This window comes from Passer domesticus, chromosome 4, assembly GCF_036417665.1.
Source record: "Passer domesticus isolate bPasDom1 chromosome 4, bPasDom1.hap1, whole genome shotgun sequence".
Lineage (NCBI taxonomy): Eukaryota > Metazoa > Chordata > Aves > Passeriformes > Passeridae > Passer > Passer domesticus.
In genome coordinates, this window is record NC_087477.1 from 61,167,452 (window position 1) to 61,191,153 (window position 23,702).

General features: G+C 41.2%; 1 protein-coding gene across 20 annotated transcripts; it reads right to left on the reverse strand.

The window, feature by feature from the left end:
- Nucleotides 1–331: 331 nt before the first annotated feature.
- On the reverse strand, nt 332–23,254 carry RHOH (ras homolog family member H). Of its 20 annotated transcripts, none has more exons than XM_064418353.1 (7): nt 22,438–22,578; nt 20,464–20,574; nt 20,034–20,187; nt 19,858–19,923; nt 19,498–19,618; nt 15,897–15,993; nt 332–3,185 (listed from the first exon to the last, which is right to left on the reverse strand). In XM_064418353.1, the coding sequence occupies exon 7, from the start codon at nt 2,962–2,964 to the stop codon at nt 2,389–2,391; it is 576 nt and encodes a 191-aa protein (XP_064274423.1). In that variant the 5' UTR covers nt 2,965–3,185; nt 15,897–15,993; nt 19,498–19,618; nt 19,858–19,923; nt 20,034–20,187; nt 20,464–20,574; nt 22,438–22,578; the 3' UTR covers nt 332–2,388. The 20 variants fall into 20 exon arrangements, with proteins under 20 accessions (XP_064274423.1, XP_064274422.1, XP_064274429.1 ...); XM_064418352.1 differs by having other exon boundaries at nt 19,858–19,944; XM_064418359.1 differs by lacking the exons at nt 19,858–19,923; nt 20,034–20,187 and adding an exon at nt 17,025–17,081 and having other exon boundaries at nt 19,498–19,593.
- Nucleotides 23,255–23,702: the final 448 nt, after the last annotated feature.

A 23,702-nucleotide genomic window follows, 5' to 3' on the forward strand; every position in this document is an offset into this window, starting at 1 on the left:
GATGAGATCTTCAGTTCCATCTTTGTCTGGCTTTGTCTGTGATAACAATTCTGTGGAGCCTTTTGGTGCCCGAATGTGGGACTTTGCAGTAGATACCACAACACAGCATTCTCAACTGGTGATTACTGCTCTTCAGCATATAAAAACTGCATGAACTGTTGTAAACAGACTTTAACCCATTCAGGAAAAAAAGAAAAGACAATTGAATAGAGCATCTGGAAAAAATATGTCATAAAAATAGTTGAAACTAGGTATTAAATCCATTAGTGGAGTAGGGAACATAACAAAAATGTCCCCAGTTGTAACAGATTTGAAAATTCATAACACGACATTTTTCATGCAACCTTTAATGTTCAAACAACAATGGCTACTTTTGTAACAATGTAACAATGGCTACTTTTAAATTAGAGTTACAAAACCTAAGACTTCCAGTGGAGAGGTGTTGCAAGAGTTTACATGTAGAAGAATATTTCTCCCAAAAGCCAAAAGATTTTTAACTGAGGACTGCAAATACTTGGGCACTTGCATAACTCTACACAAATACAATGCCATTCAGATTCTTTTACAAATATGTCAGTTTTAGTGTTTCAGTAACAAATCAACACTTGAGAAGAAAGAAGTAGGAAATAGAAGAATTCAGGGAAGATGGGTGGTGACAGAAATCTCTGTCTTGGGTGCTCAGGTGCAGAAGTTTGTAAAGATTTCAGGTTGATATAAAAACCTCAGATGAGACCAGAATGTTTTTATGTTCAGAAGTCTCCCTTACAATCAGGTTGATGAGCAGTAAATATTCAACAGTCAAGAAGCTGGCGGGACAATCACAACACCAGGTGTTCTGTGTCCCACTGCTAATCAAACTGCCCACAGAGCAAATCCTTGCTCACCTACAGCACAGGTGAGATAATCCCACTGTGCTATGTGCCACCTTTTATGGCACTATGCTATAAGTCCCTCAAAGGTCAGTTCCTAGCTAGCTGAAGGACAGGAAAAGGGACAAAGAAAATCTTGCTGCACTAAGAAATTCTCTTGGGATGAGTCAGATCTGCAAGACCTGAGAGGGGGTGCAGGACAGAGAGGACAGATAATATGAGGAGGAGGGGACTGCCACAATTTACAAGGAATGTACACCACTGTGGCTTGAACACACTTCATCTTCTAGCAGAGTTCTCTTACATGCCTGAAGTTTCCATTCCCTTAGCCAGCCTTTCTGTGCAAGAGGGTAACTTGGCCCCAGTACATACATCAGGATTTGGCTCCTAGACTTGACAGGCTCCCTAGGATGTAAAGCCTGTTTCAGTCTTACTTGGACACAACCTAGGCAATTATACTTCGCACGCAAACTCAAAAAAAAGCCATTCTAAAGGCATCCATTCAACCTTGCTACATACTCAATCTTTTACTAATGTAGGTGACTGGTTCCACTAAAACCACTGCTTTGAAACAAAGTGTACTAAAAATATATGAGAATGTAAGTGCTCATGAAAAAATATCTTCCATCTCTGGAGACTGAAATCTTTTGCCTCCAGAATTACAGCAGGGACAACAGAGGTGATGGTAGCACAGATTCATCCCTGTCAGCCCAAGCATATGTCTAAACCAACCCTGTCTGCAAGCCCTGAGGTTGTAAGACAGTGAAGGCTAGGAAGAATCAAATTAGTTTTCCACCTTTGACCACATTGTTGAGGAACAATATTAAGGTAACAAATCTCACAAAACTGCAGGAGACAGCTGTCAAATGTCACTAAGTTTTGATTACGCCTACGCTGGACATGCTGATGACTGTTATGCAATGACTCAGGCATGTCTAAGGCTTGCCTGCAGACCATTTATTACATGGATAGGACAGTTCATTTCTGTGATTAGCTAAAGGGACAACCTCCAAAATATTAAAACAAACTTTTGTGATTTTCAACAATATATCCAAGAGTCCTCTAAATAAAATACACATTGGTCAGGTTTTATATACTACATTCTTAAGTAAAAAAAAAATATCCACAAGGACAGAGGTGGGGGCTGATCCAGGCAGAATTTTGTCATTAAATAAATGCAGATGCAGACAAACCAACAACTGAGGAGCATTGACAGAAACAAAACCAAATTCAGTACTGCTGTTATCTGCACATCTGCAGGCTAGGCCTGCTACAGCTCAGGCTTGCAAAGTCCAAACACAGGCTTGTGAATAAGGGTATGCACCTTTCATTTTTCAAGATAGCACACGTGTTTTGGAGGGAAGAAGCTCAGATAAAGAGCACACCTGTCCCACAAGAGGCACCTGCACTGTGGTCCTGCCAGGAGCCCTCCGTTGATTCATCTCCCATTCTCTCTGCTGCAGCATCTTTGTGAGAAAACAGACAGAACAAATGTGAGCAAAACCACTGCTAACAGTCCTCAAAAGATCTTGCACTCATTAATGGAGAAGAGCTTCCGCCTGTTCTGCCTTTTGGCTTGATTGACTGCTGTCCGCACAGCGCACTCAAACACCTGCTGCACTCCCCTGTTGCTGAGGGCAGAGCACTCCAAATAGCCCTTGGCTCGCACATCCTGGGCGAGCCGCTTGCCATCTATAGGGCTGATGCAGGAGGAGCTGTAGGGACCCATGTCACGCTGGTCAGTCTGAGTGGCCACCACCAAAACGGGGATGCGGGGCAAATGGCTGCGGATCTCACTGATCCATTTGTTCCTCAGGTTCAGAAAGGAATTATGGTTTGCTACCGAGTAGCACATTAATACCACATCTGCCTGTTGGTAGGAGAGGGGGCGAATGCCTTTAAAGGCATCACTGCCAGATGTGTCCCAAAGACCTAAGCTGATCTGTACGCCATCCATGAAGACATCCACTCCGGTATTTTCATAGACGGTGGGTCTGTAGTCATCTGGAAAAGTCTCAGAGGTGAAACGTACCAGGAGAGATGTTTTCCCAACTGCAGAGTCTCCCACCAGAACACACTTGACTGAATCCAGCATTTTAATAACGTCCAAGGCCAAGAGTGCAGTCTCGGTGCAGCAGGAGTGGGGGGGTGGAGAGATGCAGTGGTCTTAGAGGCTTTCTATATAATTTCCATTTAGTGAGAAACCATCCAAATCTCTTTACTTCTTATGACTTGATTCCGCCACTGAGACTAAAATTTCATTTTCTTCCACATGGCTCTGTTGGTTTTAAATCTTCAATGAGTCAAATGACGTTTCTGGAAAGTAAAAATAAAATGTAACATTTATAATCTACAGAGAACAAACCATTCCTCATCAAGATAAATATTCCTGGACACACCTTTGGACAGGCATGGCAAGTATCCCTCACTGAGGATGATGAACTTTTCCATTTCCTCCCAGCCAGCTGTGTGTGCAACAGCCATTCACATAAATAACCTTCTTGCTGCTCCACAGGGGCTAACAGTCTTAGCACTATTACCATTTTCCACTGACACAAGCTATTTTTTCCTTCCAATTGTCTAGAGACTAATAAAATTAATTTAACTCTGATATAACTGCTACTAATATGCTGTGAGACATTCCCTGCTTCTGACTTTCACCAAGACTCACAGAATCCCTAAATGATCAGTTCAGATTCCCTTGAAAATGTAGCCATGCTCTCTAGAGTTAGTCACGAGAAAAAAAAGCTCTTTGCTAATCAATTTGACTATTTAAACAATCCTATATGAAACAGTAACATAGAACCACTTGTGACAATGAGAACTCAAAGACTTCAGGGGTGAATCTCAAGTCACATGAACCTGAACAATTTTTAAAAGCAAAGAGTCACAGCAAAAAAAAAAAAAAAAAACAAAACAAAAAGAGGTTATTTTTCTTACAAATCGCTTTCAACAATCAAGAAGCACAAGCCAAAGAAAGCCCCACTACGGATGCTTGCCCCAGTAAAAATTTCATTTGAAGGGAATATAACTGTCCTGTCATTTATTCTCTTGTAAAACTGAACTAAGAGTACTCTTCAGAGTATGTAATTGCTTTTGAGCTCCTGCCAGCATTCAGTCAAATTTTCCTGTTTTGAAAGCATTTGTTTCTTCCCCACTAACTGTGTGCAAGATTCACTGCTCACACAGGGTGACACACAAGATGCTCCGAAAATCGCTAACAGCAAAACTGAACACAAATTAGTTCTGATGAACAAGAGTAATTAAAAAGAAAGTATCACTGCATAATTTCAAAATGTCACGTGTTTGTTACATAAATAATATATTTCTGTTTCCTATGAAGGAGAGAGACATCACAGCTGAAGACTATTTGTATGGAAATAAATGATGGCCACAAAGGGCATATACTGTATTTTACTGTAACGCTCTCCACTTTCAGTACCCTAACACACCACCCCCTCCCCTTTATTTCTAGAACACTCCAAGCTTTGGCTTACTCCACAAAGAGGGGAAAACAAAGGAAAAGTGCTAGATGAGCTTAGAGAGAACATTTTTCAGGTGCCGACAACTGCTATTGGCCCCGCTTTCATTTCGTGTGGGGGCCATGCCCTACCTCCTCTGGTGCTGCTGGCACCCCTGCACCTCTCCCAGCAGACGGCCCGGCTGAAGGAAGGTGTGTGGCCGGAGCACGGCTTTATGGAGGTGGCACAGGGCTGCGGGCTGGCCCCGTGCGCGCTCGGGTCGCGGTACCCACAGGAGCCATTGCAACAGACGGCGCTTCCTGGCCGGCCAGCCACACCGCCGCTCGCTTCTAGGAAGTGGGATGGATGGAGGCTCAGGCTGCTTCACGGCATTCTGGCTGCCGGGAAACGGGCTGCTCTGGGAATTTAAGTTTTAGAGGCAGCAGATGAAAATTTGCTTTTAAAGATTCATTAGGTCTAACTCCACTCTCTCGCCTGCTCTGTTCTCCAAACAAGCTCTTAAGGGAACTAAACAAGACCTTTACAAAACGCATCTATGAAAAATTCAAAAAGCATATGTAGGATAAACATTCAAATTGCTTATATGAATCATAATCTCTCTTTCAGAGTATTCTATTTCAAAACTGGGTGAGCAAAATAGTTTGAAAACACCACAATTTCACCATAAGACAGTAGTGTCCTATTCAGACAAAGCTGCATATTCTCAGGAGAAAGTTTCCATGTACCAAGTATCCTTTTCAGAACAAACATTTCTTAGGTGTGAGTAGTCCTCAGTGCCTTCAGGTTCATTATTTTGTGCACATTGGAATGTGGGGGAAAATAAGGATGTCCAAAGCATGGCTTTTGCAATTTCATAAATGCCAAAACAGAGAAAGACAGATAAAAGTATTCTTCTGGCACTCAACTTGCTGATCACCAGGTCAAGTTATGCTGGTTAGTTTGAAAGAAAATATAAAAATTATTAAAGATTGAAAGAGATATTAAGGACTAATGAATATGGCTAGTTGACAGACAATAAAAGAAGCTAAAATATTCCACTGTGACAGTGCAGAATTATTTTCAAAGCAAATATTGTTCTCCATTCCATCAGTGAATAAAACCCCTGGTATATAACAAGGTCCATATTGTGATCCTGTGGACAAATTGCCCTCCATGGCCCTGATCTTGCATTTGTTCACAACAATTCATGTGCTTCCATATATAATCGGAATTGTATATGTGCATATTGAAGTATTATCTTTAGTTAAGCACATAGCTGGTCCTTGTTGCAGCCTCAGGGTAAGAGCAGCATTAGTGTATTAAAATAATTACACAAGTTCACCTCACTGGATGGAAAAAGTTTGATTAAGCATCAACAAAAAGCAGTGTCCTTTAAAGAACAGTACTTCAAAGTGTCCTTTAAAGACAGTACTGGGCACTTCTATACCTCAGTATAGAACCAGTTTTATAAATATTTGTAAAAGTTTTTGTCCCCTTCTCTCGTATTTTGTCTCGGTCCTACTGTGTGCTGCTGAGACTGCAGAAAACCTTCTGATCACAAATCAAAGATGAAGTCTAAGCTGCTGAAGCTATTTTTCCCTCCAACAATTTGATTTTCAAAAATTCACCGACTTTATTCAGATAATTTTTTATATGGAATTCAATACATAAACCTGTATCTTCTTTTATGCTTTTCTCAGTTTATGCTTTCATCACTCATAACAACAGAAGATATTATTTGAATAGAAAGGTAAGACCTTTTATAAAATCACTAGGTATAAGAATGCATGTCTTATTCTTGTGTGGTCATGCTGAGTAGTGATCTTTAGTCAACTTCAGGTTTTGTTCCCTCTGTCTTTGGAATACAGGCACTAGTGTGTGGTTACAGAGATCTCGGACTTCACTGATGATGTGTGAGCACACGAAGCCCTACAACAGTCGCTCTTTGGCTGTGTCTGACCTGCACCTCAGCAATCTCATGCAGGTAGAATACCTCACACTTGATCATGGATGAATATGATATGGAGAAGGTGAGTGGGGGTGCCAACCCGCGATGGGATGGGATGGGATGAAAAGCAGAGCACAGCAGCACTGAGCTCTTTGCAGGTAGATGATTCAAGTGAATATACATCCCATGAAAACCAATCTGGTATTTGTTGAAAGAGCTCTACCAACAAAGGAAAGCAGAACTACTGTATCAAAAGGAGTAAGTTTATTAGCTGAACCAAATGGGATTTTTATTTATGCCAAGAATATCTCTGGCATCTACTATAAGATCATTGTGACCGTGACTCGCTATGGCTAAACATCTCCAGGGGATGGACAGAATCTTATGATAGGGGAAAATAAAAACAGTCAGGAACTTCCAATTTCAAAATCTATCTTAGATACTGATAGTGCACATTCAGGTAGGCTGGAATTTCAATGGAATTAGCTCATACATAAACAAACCATGCAGGCAAACAACAGGCTTTTTAGATCAGTCACAAAATGCTTCAGAGAATTAAAGCAGTTAACACGCTAACTATTATTGCCATTATCCACTCCCTACCTCAATTACATATCGGCAGCATTCCCGTTTATGTCAGGATAACAGCAGATTAATTGTTCACTTTGAGCACTGTGTATGCTAGTTCTTGAAGAAAGTTGACATGACAAGGAAATTAAAATATTTAGACTAATAGAAGAGGTTGAAACCACTAGAGGTACTTCCACTAGCTATGCAATGCTTGAATGTACATATTCTCTTTGCCTACTCTACTCTTCTAAGTCCCACTTCACACAGAGGTGGGGTCTGCAAAACAGTGCCTACAGTTCTTCCCCAGTGTGCTGACTGTAACCACTGCCCCTTGCAATTGCACCACAGATGTGTAAGAACTCTCCTCACATCCCTTAGCTAAACGCCCTCGAGGAGAGGAAGGAGGCACAAAGACTACCCCCACTGACCAGAAGGGTGTGCAGCTTTACACCTTCACCTCCATGGGCCCAGTGGGCATTGCAGGGCATGGACAGAGCCCAAGAACAACTGCAAGCAGAAGGAGAGGGAGGAGGAGGAGGAAGTCTGGCAGGAATCAACACAGGGCAGAGACGCTCTTGCCTGGTTAGTGACAGCACGCAGAAGATGCAGACCCTGTGTCAGAAGTGACACAGAAACTGTGGCTGCTGTGACTCCAGTCTGGACACTGCTAGATCACCAGGTTGTCAAGGTCACACTACCTGGTTTTCAGCTCTGTGGATGAGGTGTACTTGCTCCATTCAGATACAAACCTCCAGACTGCTTCCACAGCACAGGTCTCCTGAAAACATCCATCAGCTGCAGTCTGTCTGGAGACTGCAAGTAAACAGCTCCTTGCTGCACCTGTCATGCATTCACTCAGCTGACTCTCTGACATCTGCATTATCTGCCTCCTGTTTTCTTAACTCCTTTCAAGACAATTTTGATCCATAGCCCTGTCTTGCCAATCAGCCTCCCTCCACCTCACAGCCTATACTTTTGTAAAGTGCTGCATCTTTTCCTCAAACCACTCCACCAAAAAAAATCTCCATTCAGCTCATTCACTGCCTAAGCTGGCTACCACAGGCTTTGGTAGCTATTCTTTGGCCCAAGAGCAAGGTGGCAGGTTACTTACTCAGCTGTCTGATATATATGTATTACTGACAGATTGCCAGATTATCTTTCAAGGCACCTTTATATTTTAAAGAATTGAAAGGATTCTTAGAAGCTTGGATGAGAGCTTTTATACAGATATTTTATCCTTAAGTACAATAATTTCTCCAATGCCTTTCTAAAGTTAGAAAAGCAAGCAACATGCAATGACCCCATCTTTTCAAAGCCAGGATGTCTTGTCATCTCAAAAACAATCTCCTTCCAGAATTAAGAAAATTGCAGACATAAAAACTTGGAAATTTTTTTCACTCCCTTGTTCACAAAACCGAAATCCTGTTCCTGTTTTCAAATTTCAGTATTTTATTTTGAAAAAAAACCACCCAACTAAATTTTGGATTTAATTTCTAACTTATGACATTTCAAGAAACTAGAGAACCACTATTTTAGAAACCTTTTCAAAAAGGGTTCTTGATCACTTCTGGATCAAGACAACACCTGAAAATACCTCTGTTTCTTTCTTTGGCAGTTTTAACCACTGCAAATAAGAGAAAGATTTATGATCAAATATTCAGTAATCTTGTCAAATTTATTATTAGCAAGGGAACTCAAGTTATCAGATTTAAAGCAAACTCCTTTATATTGAGAATGTGAAATTTTAATATAAAACAACAACGAACACAAACTGATGTTATTTACAAGATTAAATGAGATGTGAAGTCCTGGTAAAGGGATGAAAGCTTTTTGTGTAACAAAATATATGTATTGAAACACATGCTACACATTGCACATAGATATAAAACCGCTTAATGAGCTATCTTATATTTTAAAAAATTCAATTTAATTTCTTTAGGAATAGTACCTATAATAATATATAAGCAATGGATAATAATACATCTAAAGATCTATTCACTTTACTGTAGTTGCTGAGAAAAACAATCTAACTCTTATTCTAATTATATAATTAGACAAAATAAATATTTATTTTATCTTCAAGAACCCTCTTTCTGTGTCTAATCACACCTTGATTCAGCAATTTACAAATTACACATGAGCACAGACTATTAGAACCACTCCAAAAATTAACAAGAAGCCAGTAAGACTTTCATGTACTGATCTGAGATCCCAAATCTCTAAATAGAACTCAGTGTGATCTGGCAGTGCTAAATATTCACTTAAAGATTCAAGCCATTAGTCTGAAGTAATTTTTCTCCATGTTATGGCATGACATGGTAAATGACAACCTATGTGGCATTCATGGTATCATGGGTCCTTTTCAAAAGGGATCCATTTTCAGTATAGATGTTCTCTACAAATCAAAATTGGGGTCAATCAAGCGTAGGAAAGTAATCCCTTCAGAGAGGACCAGCTCATAAACCATTCTCAGTCTGATCCAATACCCTCAAAGTCACCAGAAATGGAGCAGCATGTCATGCCTGAAGTTAGGCAAAGCCTAGCCTTCTCCTTCTGCAGGATACTGGAGATGTCATCTCTCTTTCCCACCCTTCTCTGTTCCAATTTTTCTCCTCTGTGCTTAAACAGAGAAGAAATTTTTGAGTTTCACTACAGATGCAGCTGTACATGGAGCAGGTGGTGTGCAAATGTCACACACGTGTACGTTCGAGCACAAGAGTTCATCAACCATCTGTCCGTCTGCCGTACCTCACGGTCGCTGTTTCTGTACACACACACACACACACACATATATATACACACATATATATTCACACTGACACAGAACTGCTCCTGGCTCCAGATGGGCAAACAGACATGCTTGCAGATGAACATGGATAAAGTGCTGCATTCTGACTCCAGTGCTATCACACATACCTATGAATAGTTTTTCTACCTGAATGACTTACAGGTCAAAAGCAAATTTTCAACAACCCTAACTGCACTGTAGCAAAACTGAAGCCTTGATAATATATAAACACATTATATTTAAGTAATTGACCTTAATCAGACTACCATAAGTGTAGAATTATTGACATGTAGAAATATTTGCCACTTTGGGCCTCAAACCACTTCAAATTTTTCATGCCACATCCTCTTTTAACACAGTTCAATTTCTTGAAGTTTGATACAAATCAAAAAGGCATATTTTTGACTTGTCAACATATTTTGAGAGCATATTTTGTAGGATTTTTTTAACAGATTTAACTCTTTAAAATCTCCTCAAATTTTTTGTGGCTGTTGAAGTATTCTTTAGCTGCTGAAGTACCCTTTTATTTACAACTTTCAACAATTATTGTGTTTTCTTTCCAGTGAGCCTAACCCTACGCCTATTTCTGCTTGTTCTTTATTTTTACCATCTGCAGACACAGATATCCATTTCTCCTTCATACACAACTAACACTTCTTACCTTTAAATAATCGTTCATAATTTCTCAGAGAATGATGCATTATTTGCTAGACTGGATGCATAGAAGTGTATATGCACATATATAATACACAAAAATATTGAAAATAAATCTGTGCATATTTAAAATCTAAGTATTTCAGTGATTAATCAATACATTCGTGTACAAAAAAATCACATCCATAATTACATGCATATGTGTGTGTCCATATACATATATACATATATACATATATACATATATACATATATACATATATACATATATACATATATACATATATACATATATACATATATAGACACTGATATTAATTCATTGCAAAAGACATTGCTACAGATTGCTGTAGGAAACAATGTATTATGGGCAAGATATCCTAACATCATTTGAAAACCTACATATTTTGCATCAGATGGATCCATTATTGAAATGACCTTGGTCTACATACAAGTACATATGTATTTGTATGCACACAGAGATTACTGCTGTGCTAAATGGGGATTTGCAATAACCTAGGTATTTAATTGATAGAGTTTTACATGTAAGATTACATAGTCACCCATTGTAAACTGTTATATTTCTGCTGTCTATGCAGCCATTACATTTATTAGACACATCTTTACAATAAGTTACAATGACTTCTTGTTAAGGAGATGCATGGATTTATACTAAATCCCGCAGATATGTGACATGATAAATTATTAAAACAAACTGGCATCTCCATGTACACACTTGCATTTGCAGTCAAAAGGGCTTCCCCTCTTTCAGAGCCTGTGCCAAGCCCACTGCAGTGGAGAAGGCTGACTTCTGCGTGTTTTGGCTCTAACCTGTGGTAGGACTGCACTCCTCTCCCTCATTCACACACCACTTGATCTTCTTGACTGGCTCCCTTAAATCTATGAAATAATCAACAGTAATAGTATAGCTAAAAGCTAACACCTGAATGCTACCGGTGATATAACACGCTCCTCAATGTTAAAATGTCTTTAAAAATTGCCCTACCATTTCTCCATTTTCCTCAATGGATCCCTTGCAAGGTCTCCAACTTTACTTTCAGAAGTCTCTTCAGGTTTAACTTTGCTCTGATTTTATAAAATGCCTAGCACAAAATAAGGAGATTCTCAAGCCTATGTCTTCTCCCCCTATTATCAGCGGGAGAAGAAGGAGGTTCTCCATGTTCATTAAGTTATGTATTTGCACAGGTTTGATTTCAGTAGGAGGTAAAGACGGAGAAGGAAAATATTAGAACATAATTAGCCAGTGTTCCATGGAACATGGAATTTGTAAATTTTGTGAGACGAATAAAGTGTCGGATGTACAAGTGTTTTGAGTAGTAATAATGTTGATCAAACAATACACAATAATGACCTCTTGCTAAAACATAATTATTTGTTTTTAATTTAGGAAGAACTAATATTTACTGCATGTCACCATTCGTTTTGCTGTGATGAACCTCAAACTTTGGACGTTCATGAGCAAAGCTAGCAAAAAAAGCAACAATAATTTGGTTGGGTATTTATTTTATAAAACAGAAACTCCCTGATAATTTTAGATTTTTCCCCTTAGGATTGCCAGCAACAAAATCCTTTTTCTTGTCTCTGTATATAACAGAGTGTTTAAAATCATAGTCCAGATTTCACATAGCAGGGAAACTGCCATCTTTAATATCGTTCTTAAATTTTGTGTGCACACATGTACATAAAAATGTTAAAAATTTGAAGAGCTTGCTTTGAAATAATTTCAATTACTTTTCAAGTAGCAGATGTGATATAAAACATACAATTATCATAACATGTCCTGCATTTGTTGATTTATGATTTTTATCTTTTTTATTTTTTAAAATAAATTTTTAAAAAGGAGTTGTCTTCCACAATCGATGCCATGACTTAGTATTCATACACTATATCCAGCACACAGATAAAATAAGAAATAATACGTATCCATTATACAAGCAGGACTTTTTTTTCTTACCATGCAGCCTCTAGAATTCCTTAATTGAAGCAGATAAAATTAGATTAAAAAAATGGGCATGCATACTTGCCTTCGTCAAACTGCCTACGTTCCATGCATAGTTATGATTAAAACCCAATTTCAAAGGAACATGCTTTCTTTTTTTTTTTTCTTTTTTCTGGAATTAGCACAAGTTATACATGGTAGCTCAGATTTTATATTGACTTATATCTTACACCAACCATATGCAAGAGCAGAATATATATTTTAGTGCCTGTTTTCCTTTATTTTCCTCTGATTCCATTACAATCTTGATCTCTTGCCACCTTTATATAAAACACATGATACTGTAGACAGCAGCGGGTCATACGGAATAGGTTAAGAGGAGAAAAGACTCTGCAACCAAACATAAATCCTTCTCACTCATTCTTCAGCTGAGTATTTTGAGAAGCCATTTCATATAATTATAGCTACTTGTCTTTCAGTCAGTTTAAAGATCATGAAAATCCCCATGCTACGGTAAATCTTACTGCAGAGTTCTTCAGTGGGAACCACAGAAAGTTTTCCTTGATTTTCTTGATTTTTACATATTCTGAATGAAAATGATCACACATATGAAAAGAGAGATATTTTAGGAGAGAGATGTTTGAACATTATGAGAACATTTCCCATGCTTTATTTTTGAATCCTGATGGACTTGATTCAGACTCAGAGATACATTACCCAACAGCTTTTCATCCAGAATTAAAACTCTACTGAAAGAGAAGGGAATTAAAAAACTCGCATTTAAATTTATGGAAAATAAAGAAGTTGCATTAAGGGGTTTTATGACAGCTGTTTCATAATATATTTTTATAGTGAGTAAAACAAAAGCACACAGATAATTAGATAGATAATTAATATATAGGTTAATTAATAGATATTTGAGTATATCAGTAGCTCAGTAATTTCAAACTCCAAAGTCTTTACCAGTTTTTAAGCACAGTCATTTGATTGGAAAAAAAAAGAGGCAAGCTGAAGACTTGTGCCTATCAATGAAAGGAAAGAACAGTTTTCTTGCAAGTTTGAAAGGTTTCATATTCTTCCAATTACCATGGCATAGGAAACAACCAAAAGAGACCCCCAGCTACACAGGGGTCTTGGTCTCACGCTTTTATATTAGGAGAGCCAGTTATACCTATATTTTGACACAAATCAGTCTAACCTTCAAAAGCAACACACTGTCACTCATGAGGAGAAGTGGTATCACCAGATGGTACAGCAACCTCAAGCTGGCAAGTGTCAGTTACTGGTACTCACGCTTGTGTGTGAGAAGCAGCATCATGCACAGTATGTAACCACAGCCCACTGTGCCAGCTTCTGCCAGGAGAGCTGTTTGCTCCTTTTCCAGCACATGCTGGGTCTTTCCTACGTGACAGGTCACCATGGCTCCCCGCAGAGAAATCCCCAAACCATAGCAGAATCCTCATGTGGTTTCCAGCAGGTTCATATGTTTTGTCAGGTAAAGAGAAGCGTGCCAAGTTCAGCCCCACCTTCATCCCTTAGCAATTTACACTTCTCCTTGGTTTCTGTAACCAAAAAGCAAATGCAATCGCTCGTGCAAAAGCAACACGGCGCAGATGCAGCAGCAGGCAGCTGTGCAGGAGGGAGGATAAAGGGTCTGTGATAAACACAGGGCACAGCCACAAGCCAGGCTGGGCACAAACCACTCCCATACCCACTCTGCAGGAAATGCACGCACGCACAAAGTGCTCAGACCATGCTCCCCCCTATCCTCCAGCCACCCTGTCAGCAGTGACAGACTGTGACTGCTGGGACTATTGCTCCCTGCCACTGTGCCACCTGCTCACATTAGACCTGATACACCAAGGTTTGTAACCATGATTTCCAGTACTCACACTCTGCATTACAGAGGTTTCTCAGGCTCCATTAGTCTCCCCTGCCACTGTACTCTGATCCTTCTGGTGGATTGGAAAGCTTTTCCAGTTCTTCACTGACATAAAAATTGAAGGACAACTAAATCCTGCTAAGCAAACATGAAACTCTACTTGGTTTTGTGGAGAAGAGCTAATGGCAGGCTACAGCTCACAAATTTTGTTGTTACATTGCTTTGTTGTGTTTGTGTGATCTTGCCCAGCATCTTAAGGCCATAACAGTAGGCTTGAGACAGCTGCAGCCAACTTCCTTTCTAATTGTTGTGCTGGGGTTATCTCAAAATATTTTTCAGCTGTACGTTGTGTCATAGCATAGAAACATTTGAAAACTGCAGATTTAATAAAACCACACACCACTAGCCAAAAACAGGAGAACGTGATTTGGGAATGATGTTAAGCTGTGTGGTGTGATGTCCAAAATGTTACACCAAGACATTGAAAAAGGCAAGTTTTACAGTTACTTATTTTCTCTCTTTTGAAACGATAATCAAAAGCACTCTAGAAAAAACTCCAATTTTTCATTTTATGGTCAATGTCAATCAAATTAATCACCTGAATAGTGCATTCAGTAACATTCTAGTGTTTCTTAAGGAAAATATTGAATCACAGCACCAACATTTCATAAGAAAATGGGGGGTTAAGAGGTAATTTTCACAGAAAATCTTTTACATTAAAGTGCCTAACCCACCTGCTGCTATACATCTAGAATGGCACAGCAAAAGCAAGAGGAGAAACAGCAGAATTTCATCTCCCTGCCTGGGTGTCCTCCTGGCTGGTTATGAGAAAACGTCACCGAGAAAAGCTCCTCGGAGCTTCCGCTGGTACAGACCCACTGCTCTACAAAAGGGGCACAGCCTGTGAGACTGCCACCATGCTGGCTGCTCATTTCCTGTGGGCTCCGGGTGTGCTGCAGACCACCCACCCACCTCTTTGAGGATTTCTATGGCTTGCCTCACTGTACAAGAGATTACTTCCCTAACATCACTGGCACTAGCAGTTACCAGCAATGTGACTTCAACATCAGTCTCTCTATTTTGAAGCCTGATACTCTTCTGCTAGGAGATTATTTCACACTGCTTTGGCACAGTAAAATGACCTTACAATGGGATTAAATTACAGTAATTTATAGCCATGTTGCCCTGCTGATGGCCTATGAATCTTGCTACACATGAAAATCAAACCTATTTTAAATTTAATTCTTTGCTCTGGAACTTAGTAAGTACAGATTACTTATAAAAACACTGACTCTCTATAATTACAAACCTACAGATTTTCCTGGTTTGCAGCACCTAATCTGGGGAATGTAAAACTTGGCATTATGCCTCACTAAGGCCTACTCTCTAAACTTAGCAGGAAGCAAGTGCACATGTGTCTTTTTGACCCTGCAGTTACTGCCCAAATCTCAAACATGGTATTCACATGAAGTCTGTACCCACTTTCTCTGCTGGATTTGACCCCATTTGTATGATAGATCTTCAGACCAGTCTCAGAAAAACTACATCAATCCCCATTCTAAAGTCAAGTAAGTATACACATATGGTCCTTCCTGCTGGAAAACCACATACACACCACACACTGACATAAATGGTGGGGTTGAAAATGTGGAATATGAAGCAGCACAATATAAAGCACAATCCCACCTTATTCCAACAGCAACAGACACCAAAATTTCCTGACAGATATGCCTGTTAACAAGTAACTTATCTCATTTACCCTACCTTTTTCTTCTGCAAGTATTTTATTCAGGATAAATCCCACGTTAAAGCTGGCTTCTGCCAGATGCCACTCCTGCCCCATCCAAAGGTGGAAACACAGCTGAAAGGAGAAGTTAGAAAATCTTAAATCCACATTCAGATTTTTTGTGGGGACTTTTGTCAGAGAGATGGTTCCAGCCTCAGTGTGCTTTATCCTCATTCACCTTTCAGATTAACTGCATCTCACTGGCAATGTGACAAGACCATTCCATCACACTAGAGCATCAGAAGATGCAGGGTTTGTGAGGAGAATCTGGACATGGGTGTGCACAGAAGTGCACACATGCACATACACACATTCTGCTCTGTAAGGGGACTCCACACCCTAAGCATGTCACAGTTCGATTAGAAAGCAGAGAAGCCATGGGAGTGACCTGAACACAGAGTTACAGACGTGGCCATTTAGATGGAAATCTTCCATCTCAGAAGGTGCCACAGGCATTTGTTAGACCCAGCAGTGCCAGGCAGCTGCTGGACCCAGAGCCAGCCACAGATATGCTGTGTCAAATTAAAAATACTTTTACTCTCGCTCCAGTCCTAGGAATGTGTTTCTCAAATTCTCACAATAAAATCTTCACCTAAATTTGTTTGGAAATATTTAAGATGAATCAGAATAGTTTCCTCACGAGCATAATGTAATTCACAAATGGGGAAAAAGACCATCATTTGAAATGTTGCAGATTTATACATGCCTATCACTCCTGCGTTCATAGTTCATACAACAGAAAAGAGCGTCAGAATCACTCCACCATCTTGAGACTAACTCCCATTTTTTCTTTTTTCTTATATCAGTTAACAGAAGAAACTTTTCACACCTCTTTTTCTACTTTATATAAGGCCTTTTACACTAAGGTAGGAAAATACTCCGGAAAATACAGAAAATGCAAGATGTAGGCCAGTGTGTAATCGTATATCTCAACAGCAAACATTTAACAGATGGTATTTAGCAGAAAAGTAAAACTGATTATGTGAACCAATTTCACAAACTTATTAATAAAAGTAATTAACAAAAGTAAACCAAAATATATCGAATTTGATTCAGAATATCAATTCACATTAAGACTCTTAGGAAAAAAAATGCAATGAACTCACCAGAGGCAGGAAGCTGAAACAGGCTGTTGAAAATAAATGTTAAAGAAGTCAATTATCCTAGACAAGACAAAGGAAGAAAAAAAGAAGAGCTGTGTTCTGTGTTCCTGGCTTTTTCAGACAGACTTCTTTTTCAGCACATTAGAACAATTATATAATTGAGAAGACAAAAAATCCAAAAGCTATAAAGGTAACCAGAGACAGCTGCACATACAGGCCAAAGCAGTCCTGGCAACTGGGTCTAGTTCATCTGGAGGCAGCAGTCACAGCAGACCCAGACGCGGTGTGACGAGAAGCGGTGGAGAGGTTTAGCGTAAGTCAGCTTTCTGGGGAGAGCTTCGCAGCTCTGCCTCTGTGGGTTTGTTGTGGGTTGGTGTATCTTTCTCTCTTTGGTGACTATGGGAGCAGATGTAAAAACCTGGTCGATGGGGGAGGGAGGCAAACCCTCCAGGCTGCAGAAAGCTTTCTCTTTGTACTCTGCTGCTCCTACAGCTGCCTCCTCCCTGCTACAGGGGCTAATGTCACAGCACAACAAGTCAAGGAGAAAAGGTGCAGATCCACAACTGCCCGGCACGGCTACGTGTGATTCACGCTCCGGTAGCAGAATGACATTTGGGATTTTTCTGCAACCTGGAATACGGCCCTGCCTGGAATATGGCCCTGCCTTTACAGAGAAGAGTGTGCATGTTTAACTGACTTTGTGCAAAAATGCAAGGCAGGCACTTTGGGCTGATTCAGCATTGGTGTACACGGCTTTGTTGTAATTCAGTGAGGATCCCTCTGAAGTTCTGGTCAGAACTGATCAGTAGTATCATTTTATCAGCATATATGTCCTCTCTTTTACCAGCACAATGAGGCTGAGCAGGTGGAGGCACCACAGACATTGAGACTCTCACCTTTCTCAGCACAGACAAATTGAGCTGGCCAGATCCCACAACACTGAAAGCAAAACTGTGATGGTAGTTTCAGGATTTCAAGTGTCTATGGTCTATACTTCAGGATCCATCAGCACAAGAGGTTGTCCACTTTATATGATCAGACTGCAGGGAGGGCACTCCTGTCCCATTCTCCTGAAGTGCACTGGCACAGCAGGAGAACTGCCCCTGAGCTGAAGGCAAAGGGCCTGGATGACCAGTGTGGTGGAATGTCTGGTCCTCAGGCAGAGGCACGAGCACTGGCTTCCCAAGCAGCCTTGAAACCCAGAGGCACAGAGTGGAAAGCAAGTCCTTTTCAGCAAGTATTTTGGGCTCAGTGAAATTATCTCTAACCACGTCTAACCAAGAAGCAGTAGCAACAGACTGCCTGATCCAGATCTATTGCCATGCATTTTATGTTTATTGCAGGATGGAAACTTTCTGAAGACAGCTAATGAATTGGTCCACATTAACATTATGACTGTACAATGCATTCCAAGATAAAGTCACACTGGTTCCAAGAAAGATTAAAAACCAACTGAATAATTTACAAGATAAAGCAAATAGGAAACAAAAAGACAATTTATGTGTAGAAGAAAGGCAGCTTGTGCCAAAAATATAAAAAGAATATAGCCTATGTAAACATGCTGTAAACCTGCTAATGCAAAGCTTGTAGAGCAGTGCTGCACAGTTAGGCTGGCAAATCAATTTGTTTCTTTTCCCTACAAAATGAAATTAATTCAGTTGATTATCAAAAGTGATGAAGTTAAGGAAGGCTAACAGAAGGCATTTTGGGAATACTATCTTCTTAAAATCTTCAATGTTCCTTTTAGTTTGAGACAAGATTTTGAATAAGGGGCTTTTGCGCTTCACCAGTTTATGTGAGAACTTGTGTTTCTTCATCTTCACATTAAGCATCTATTCATCTGTTTTTAACTGGGTTTGGGTTTCCCAATACCAGCATAAGCAATCAGGCAGTAAGTTTCCATTGCAATTGTGATAAAGCAAATCAGACACCCAAACATGGTGAAATGTTTCCATCAGAACTATTCAGAACTGTCAGAAGTAGAGAAATAAATACTATTTGCAAATTATACTGATATAAATGTCTTTGGTGATCATCACCAATTTTAGGTCTGGTACAGAGAGCAGATATTTAAAAATGCAACTACTCTTCTCTGTTTCATGCTGAGATTAATCCAGATGTGAAGCCATCTGGCTAAGTAGTTTGCATTCGGGAAAGAGTGCATCCATCTGTAAAATACTTCATAAACAACTTTTGAACTGAGTGAACTCAGCAAAGGAAAAAAACTGTAGAGTAACAGACATGCTGTAACACGTCTTGATTTCCACCATTTCCCTCCACTACATTTCCTGAATTATCTTGACCCAATAATTTCCCAAAAATAGTTTATTTATTTGAGACCTTTCCCAGTAATACAAGTGCTTCATGCATTTGATCCATTATTTCACTTCTAAGAGACCTGGAACTCCAACAAAAGACCCTCAGCTCCATGCATATGTAGGTAATTCCAAAGTTAGATGCAAAATTGACATCTGACCTGTTTCTCTTGATCCTTGGTTGTTTGTTGGATTGGCTTTTTGGAGTTTTTTGTCTTTCTTACTGCAGTTTTTCTGCTCCTTTCCACCTCTTCATGCTGTGCAATGAAGCAGAACATCTGGCTGTGAGAAAATAGTGAATACATTAAAAATACATTGCTTCTCCTTTTTTAAAAACTCATTCTGAGTCATTATCTGTGACTTTCAGAAACAAATACCTTGTTGCAGAAAATATTTATGGGGGCCGAGCAAAGGCTTGCAATTTATTTTTGCATTGAGAAGTAGCCTGTGAGCAAAAATAAAGTCTTAAACCACAAGCAACTAAGGGTTTATAAGAAATTATGCAAAATAACATTACCCACGGTCTTGACATGGGTCAGTCTACAAGAAAAGTCACATTTTCTCTTAATCCACTGCTTTTTGTCCCTCTTGGAGAAAAGAGAAAGCTGCTGGTGTTGAAGGATGGGGTTGAGATTAAGGAAGGATGCTGTTCCTGTCCCCCCTGTCTGATTTTCTTTTAGTTCTCAGATTCACTCACCTCAAATTTTGGTCTGCATCGGATAGGGATAGCATGGTATGTGCAATGCTCAGGAAGTAAACTATGACACTCTTTAACCCTACAAGCCTTTCTCTTGTCCCAGATGATCATTAAATTACACAAAACAAAGCTAATTATTGCTTATGTCCAGCCACTGCAACAGACATATAAACAAAATACAAGAAGAAATACACTTATTTTGTGAAGTGTATTGTGAAGTGCTCTTTTGAGCCTGATTCTCTTTTGGTATCATTTTCAAAGGGAGGCAGGAAAAATGCATGTGGTCAAGATGCCAGCTGTGTGTTGGGAAAACTGGGATGTGCCTATTTGCTTTCCCCTAAGTTCCTGGGCAGTATAGGGGAAATCAGGTAGGTCGTCCAGACACATTTCAGCCTGGAAGTGAAGTAATTCTCCTCCCAGGAACAGATACCTCAGCAAAAGGGAGGCTTCCTCACGGCATGGCAGAGAGCATTGCTAAGGGAGTCTCTGAAGCAAACCAGGCACAGTAACTTCTGCATTACGCATTGCGAGAGCACGCAATCTGAAAGAGGAAATGAAAACGCAGTCTCACAAGCACTTCCTATACGGATTTTGGTAAAACTCTCACACGTTATTTACTACGCCTTCATGAGTTTAGGCTTTAGCTCCTCAGGAACCTGACATTGTGGGTTAGATACCCCTCAGGTTTGGTAGTGAAGGGGCACAAACTGAAGCCTGATAAAGCAGAACCCAAAATCTAGCATAAGGCTGGTTCCTGACACATTGTGTGGGCAGAACTAGAAGCCTCCAGAAGGTGAGTCAAAGCCCTCCAGAGAAGCCTAAATGAAGGAACATGCTTGAAATGCCATCCCCTCTCTGTGGACTCTCTTGCCTCCTTCCTGAGTTGCAAAGTTCAACTTCCAACTCAGCTCAGCTTCCGAGCCCCTTCCCGTGCCATTGCCTCTTCCTCTTCAGTGACAGGCTTGCCCTGTGCTTCAGGTGGCACAGAGCAGCCCTCCAGCTACTCCTGCTCTGCAGGATTTGGCCCTGAGCTTTCCAGTTTCTGGGTGCAGTGCTGAGATGGACACAAGGTGCAAAGCAGACCTGGGCATGCCTGAGCAGCACAGACCTTTCAGGACCAAAACAGAAAACCCTGAGCTGTGCAAACAATGATCAAACTTGGGTTTGGCGCCAAGATTTGGGTGCGGTCATCTCCATTCATCCAGCCTCTTTTCAAGACTGATGCAGCTCCGTGCATTAAATCCATACACTTCTGAGAGAAGGCAGGCAGAGATTTCCCCACTTTCTGAGACCACAGCTTTCTGCTATCTCAACTACAGAACTATTCTTTATTACTTTCATGTTTCCCCACTGTGTAGAGGTCACTAATTAGTTATTTTTCTGGGATAGTTCTCTTGAGATCAGGTTGTCAGGAACATGGGCTATGTGACAAAACATTTACATACTGAAAGTTTTCTTGGAATCTGATACACAGACTCTGGTGTCCTAACTTCCTAGCACAATTCCTCCCGTGATGTCAGCGCGGAACTAGTGGACAATATACGGGAAGTGATTTCCTCCGGAGTGACATGAAAACCTACATCCCCTTTCTTGAAAGTGAAGCGTGCTTAGGAACTGCACTGAGGGTTACTTTACTCCCCCGTCTCTCATTCTGAGAAAGCCTAGCATAAAAGCAGTCACGTCATATAATCATAGAATGTTTAAGGGTTAGAATGGACCTTAAAGATCATCCAGTCCCAGCCTCCCAGGCCATGGGCAGAGATGCCTCCCACGAGACCAGCCTGCTCCAGGCCTTATCCAACCTGGCTTTGAACAATGCCAGTCTTGGGGTGTCCAACAGTCTCCCCGGCAACCTGTTCCAGTGTCTAACAACTAACTCAATCTTCTTCCCCCAAATCAGGTCTAACAACTAACTCAATCTTCTTCCCCCAAATCAGGTACAATTTCCAAAATACCCATCTGCCCTACTGAAGGAAAATGATTCTTTCTGTGTTTGCCTGGTTGTGGTTTTTTTTTTGTTGGCACTCTGGGAGGACATTTCCACCTCAGGGAGCAGACCTGGGGCTAAGAGCAGACCTCTCTGACTGGCAGAAGCTGCTCCTGTCCCCCTTGCCTGACTTCCTTTTTGTTTTCAGATTCGCTCAGCTCTGATTTTGGTCTGCCTCACAGGGTGTGGTGTGTGCAATGCTCTGGAAGTAAATCTTGATACGGACTGTATTTAATGCTGCAAACCTTTCTCCTGTCCTAGATGATCATTATTTAAAAAAGCTAGTAGCTGCTTATGTCTAGCACTAGAGATACAAACAACACATAAAATGTGTGCTTATTCTGTTTTAAAGGAGCCTAATTTAATTTTTTTTTCTTAAATTTTCAAAGGGACAACGTGCAGAACGTGCAAACCCACATCTGTTTCTCTAAACTCTGACTTTTGCCATTTTCTCTCTCCCGGGGGGACATTGACACTTCCTTCCCCCACGTGGATCTAACGCAAACCTAACGCCAGTGGCTTTGCTGTGAGCGTGGAGGCGGCGCCAGTTGTTTCCCTGTGAAACCACCCCTCACCCGAGGCTGTCCCGGCTGCGGGGCGAGCCCGCGGCCCGGCCCAGGGCTCAGAGCCGCCGAGGCGCTCCCGGCGCGGCGGCCGGGCCTGCGGAGAGCTGCCTCGGGAAAGGCTGGCTCCTCCTTTGGCTCTGCCCAGGAAACGCCGGGCTGCGCTGTGTCACGGCAGGGAGGTGGCGCAGGGAGCCTCTTCCCTCAGGAGCCCCGCTGCAGCCGCCCTGGGGCTCCCCCTTCCCTGGCTCCGCGCCCCGGCAGCGGCGGCTCCGGGCGGCTCCCGCCTCAGGGCCCGGCGGGATCGCAAGCACGCTCCGCCCCGGCGCCCACAGAGGGAACAGCAGACACCCTGCTCCCTGCTCCAGCCCCACACCCGCGGCCTTGCCCTGCCCCGTTGGTGCCGCTGACTACACTCGTCTTGTCAGGAAAGAAAACAAACCAGACCTCCTGCCCCAGCTATGGGAGAGGCCACTGAGGTTCCCCTTGGGAAACTCAGCAATCTGAAGGCAGCAGCTGGTTTTGTTTTGAACGTGCTTTTCCCACTTGCTGCTGCTTCAAAGGAGACAGGGATAGTTACACTGCTCAGTCTCAGGCTCTGGTTCCCCAGGTAATTTCTCCTTTCTAGTCTGTAAACATGGAGATGTTACCCCAAAAGAAGACTCAGAACAGAAGCCTGACATAGGTGCCCTGACCTGCTCCCAAAGGGAAGCCAGCCAGAGTGCATCATCCCTCCAAGGATGTTCTGCTGTCTACAGCATATCAGAGTAGCTACTTTACATGTTTATCTTGATAAATGCCCAAAGCTGTCTAAATGGCAGTGCAAGACAGTAAAAGGAGATAATCTGGAAGGGCAAGAAGGTGAAGAAGCCTACTTTTACTCTGATTTCGAGACAGGAATCCAAGGCAATGCCTTGTGACTTAGCTGACATGGAGCAAACACTATTATGGAGAGCTCCCACACACCAACTTCACTGGGCTACCACTTCCCCATTTACAGACCAAACTGATTAAATCTGTGACTCTGGCAGAGAATTTCCACTGCTTGCTTTCCAGTGTGCATGACTAGCCACAGATGTCTATGAAGAAGAGTGTTGTTTCTCAAGATAATGAAAATGT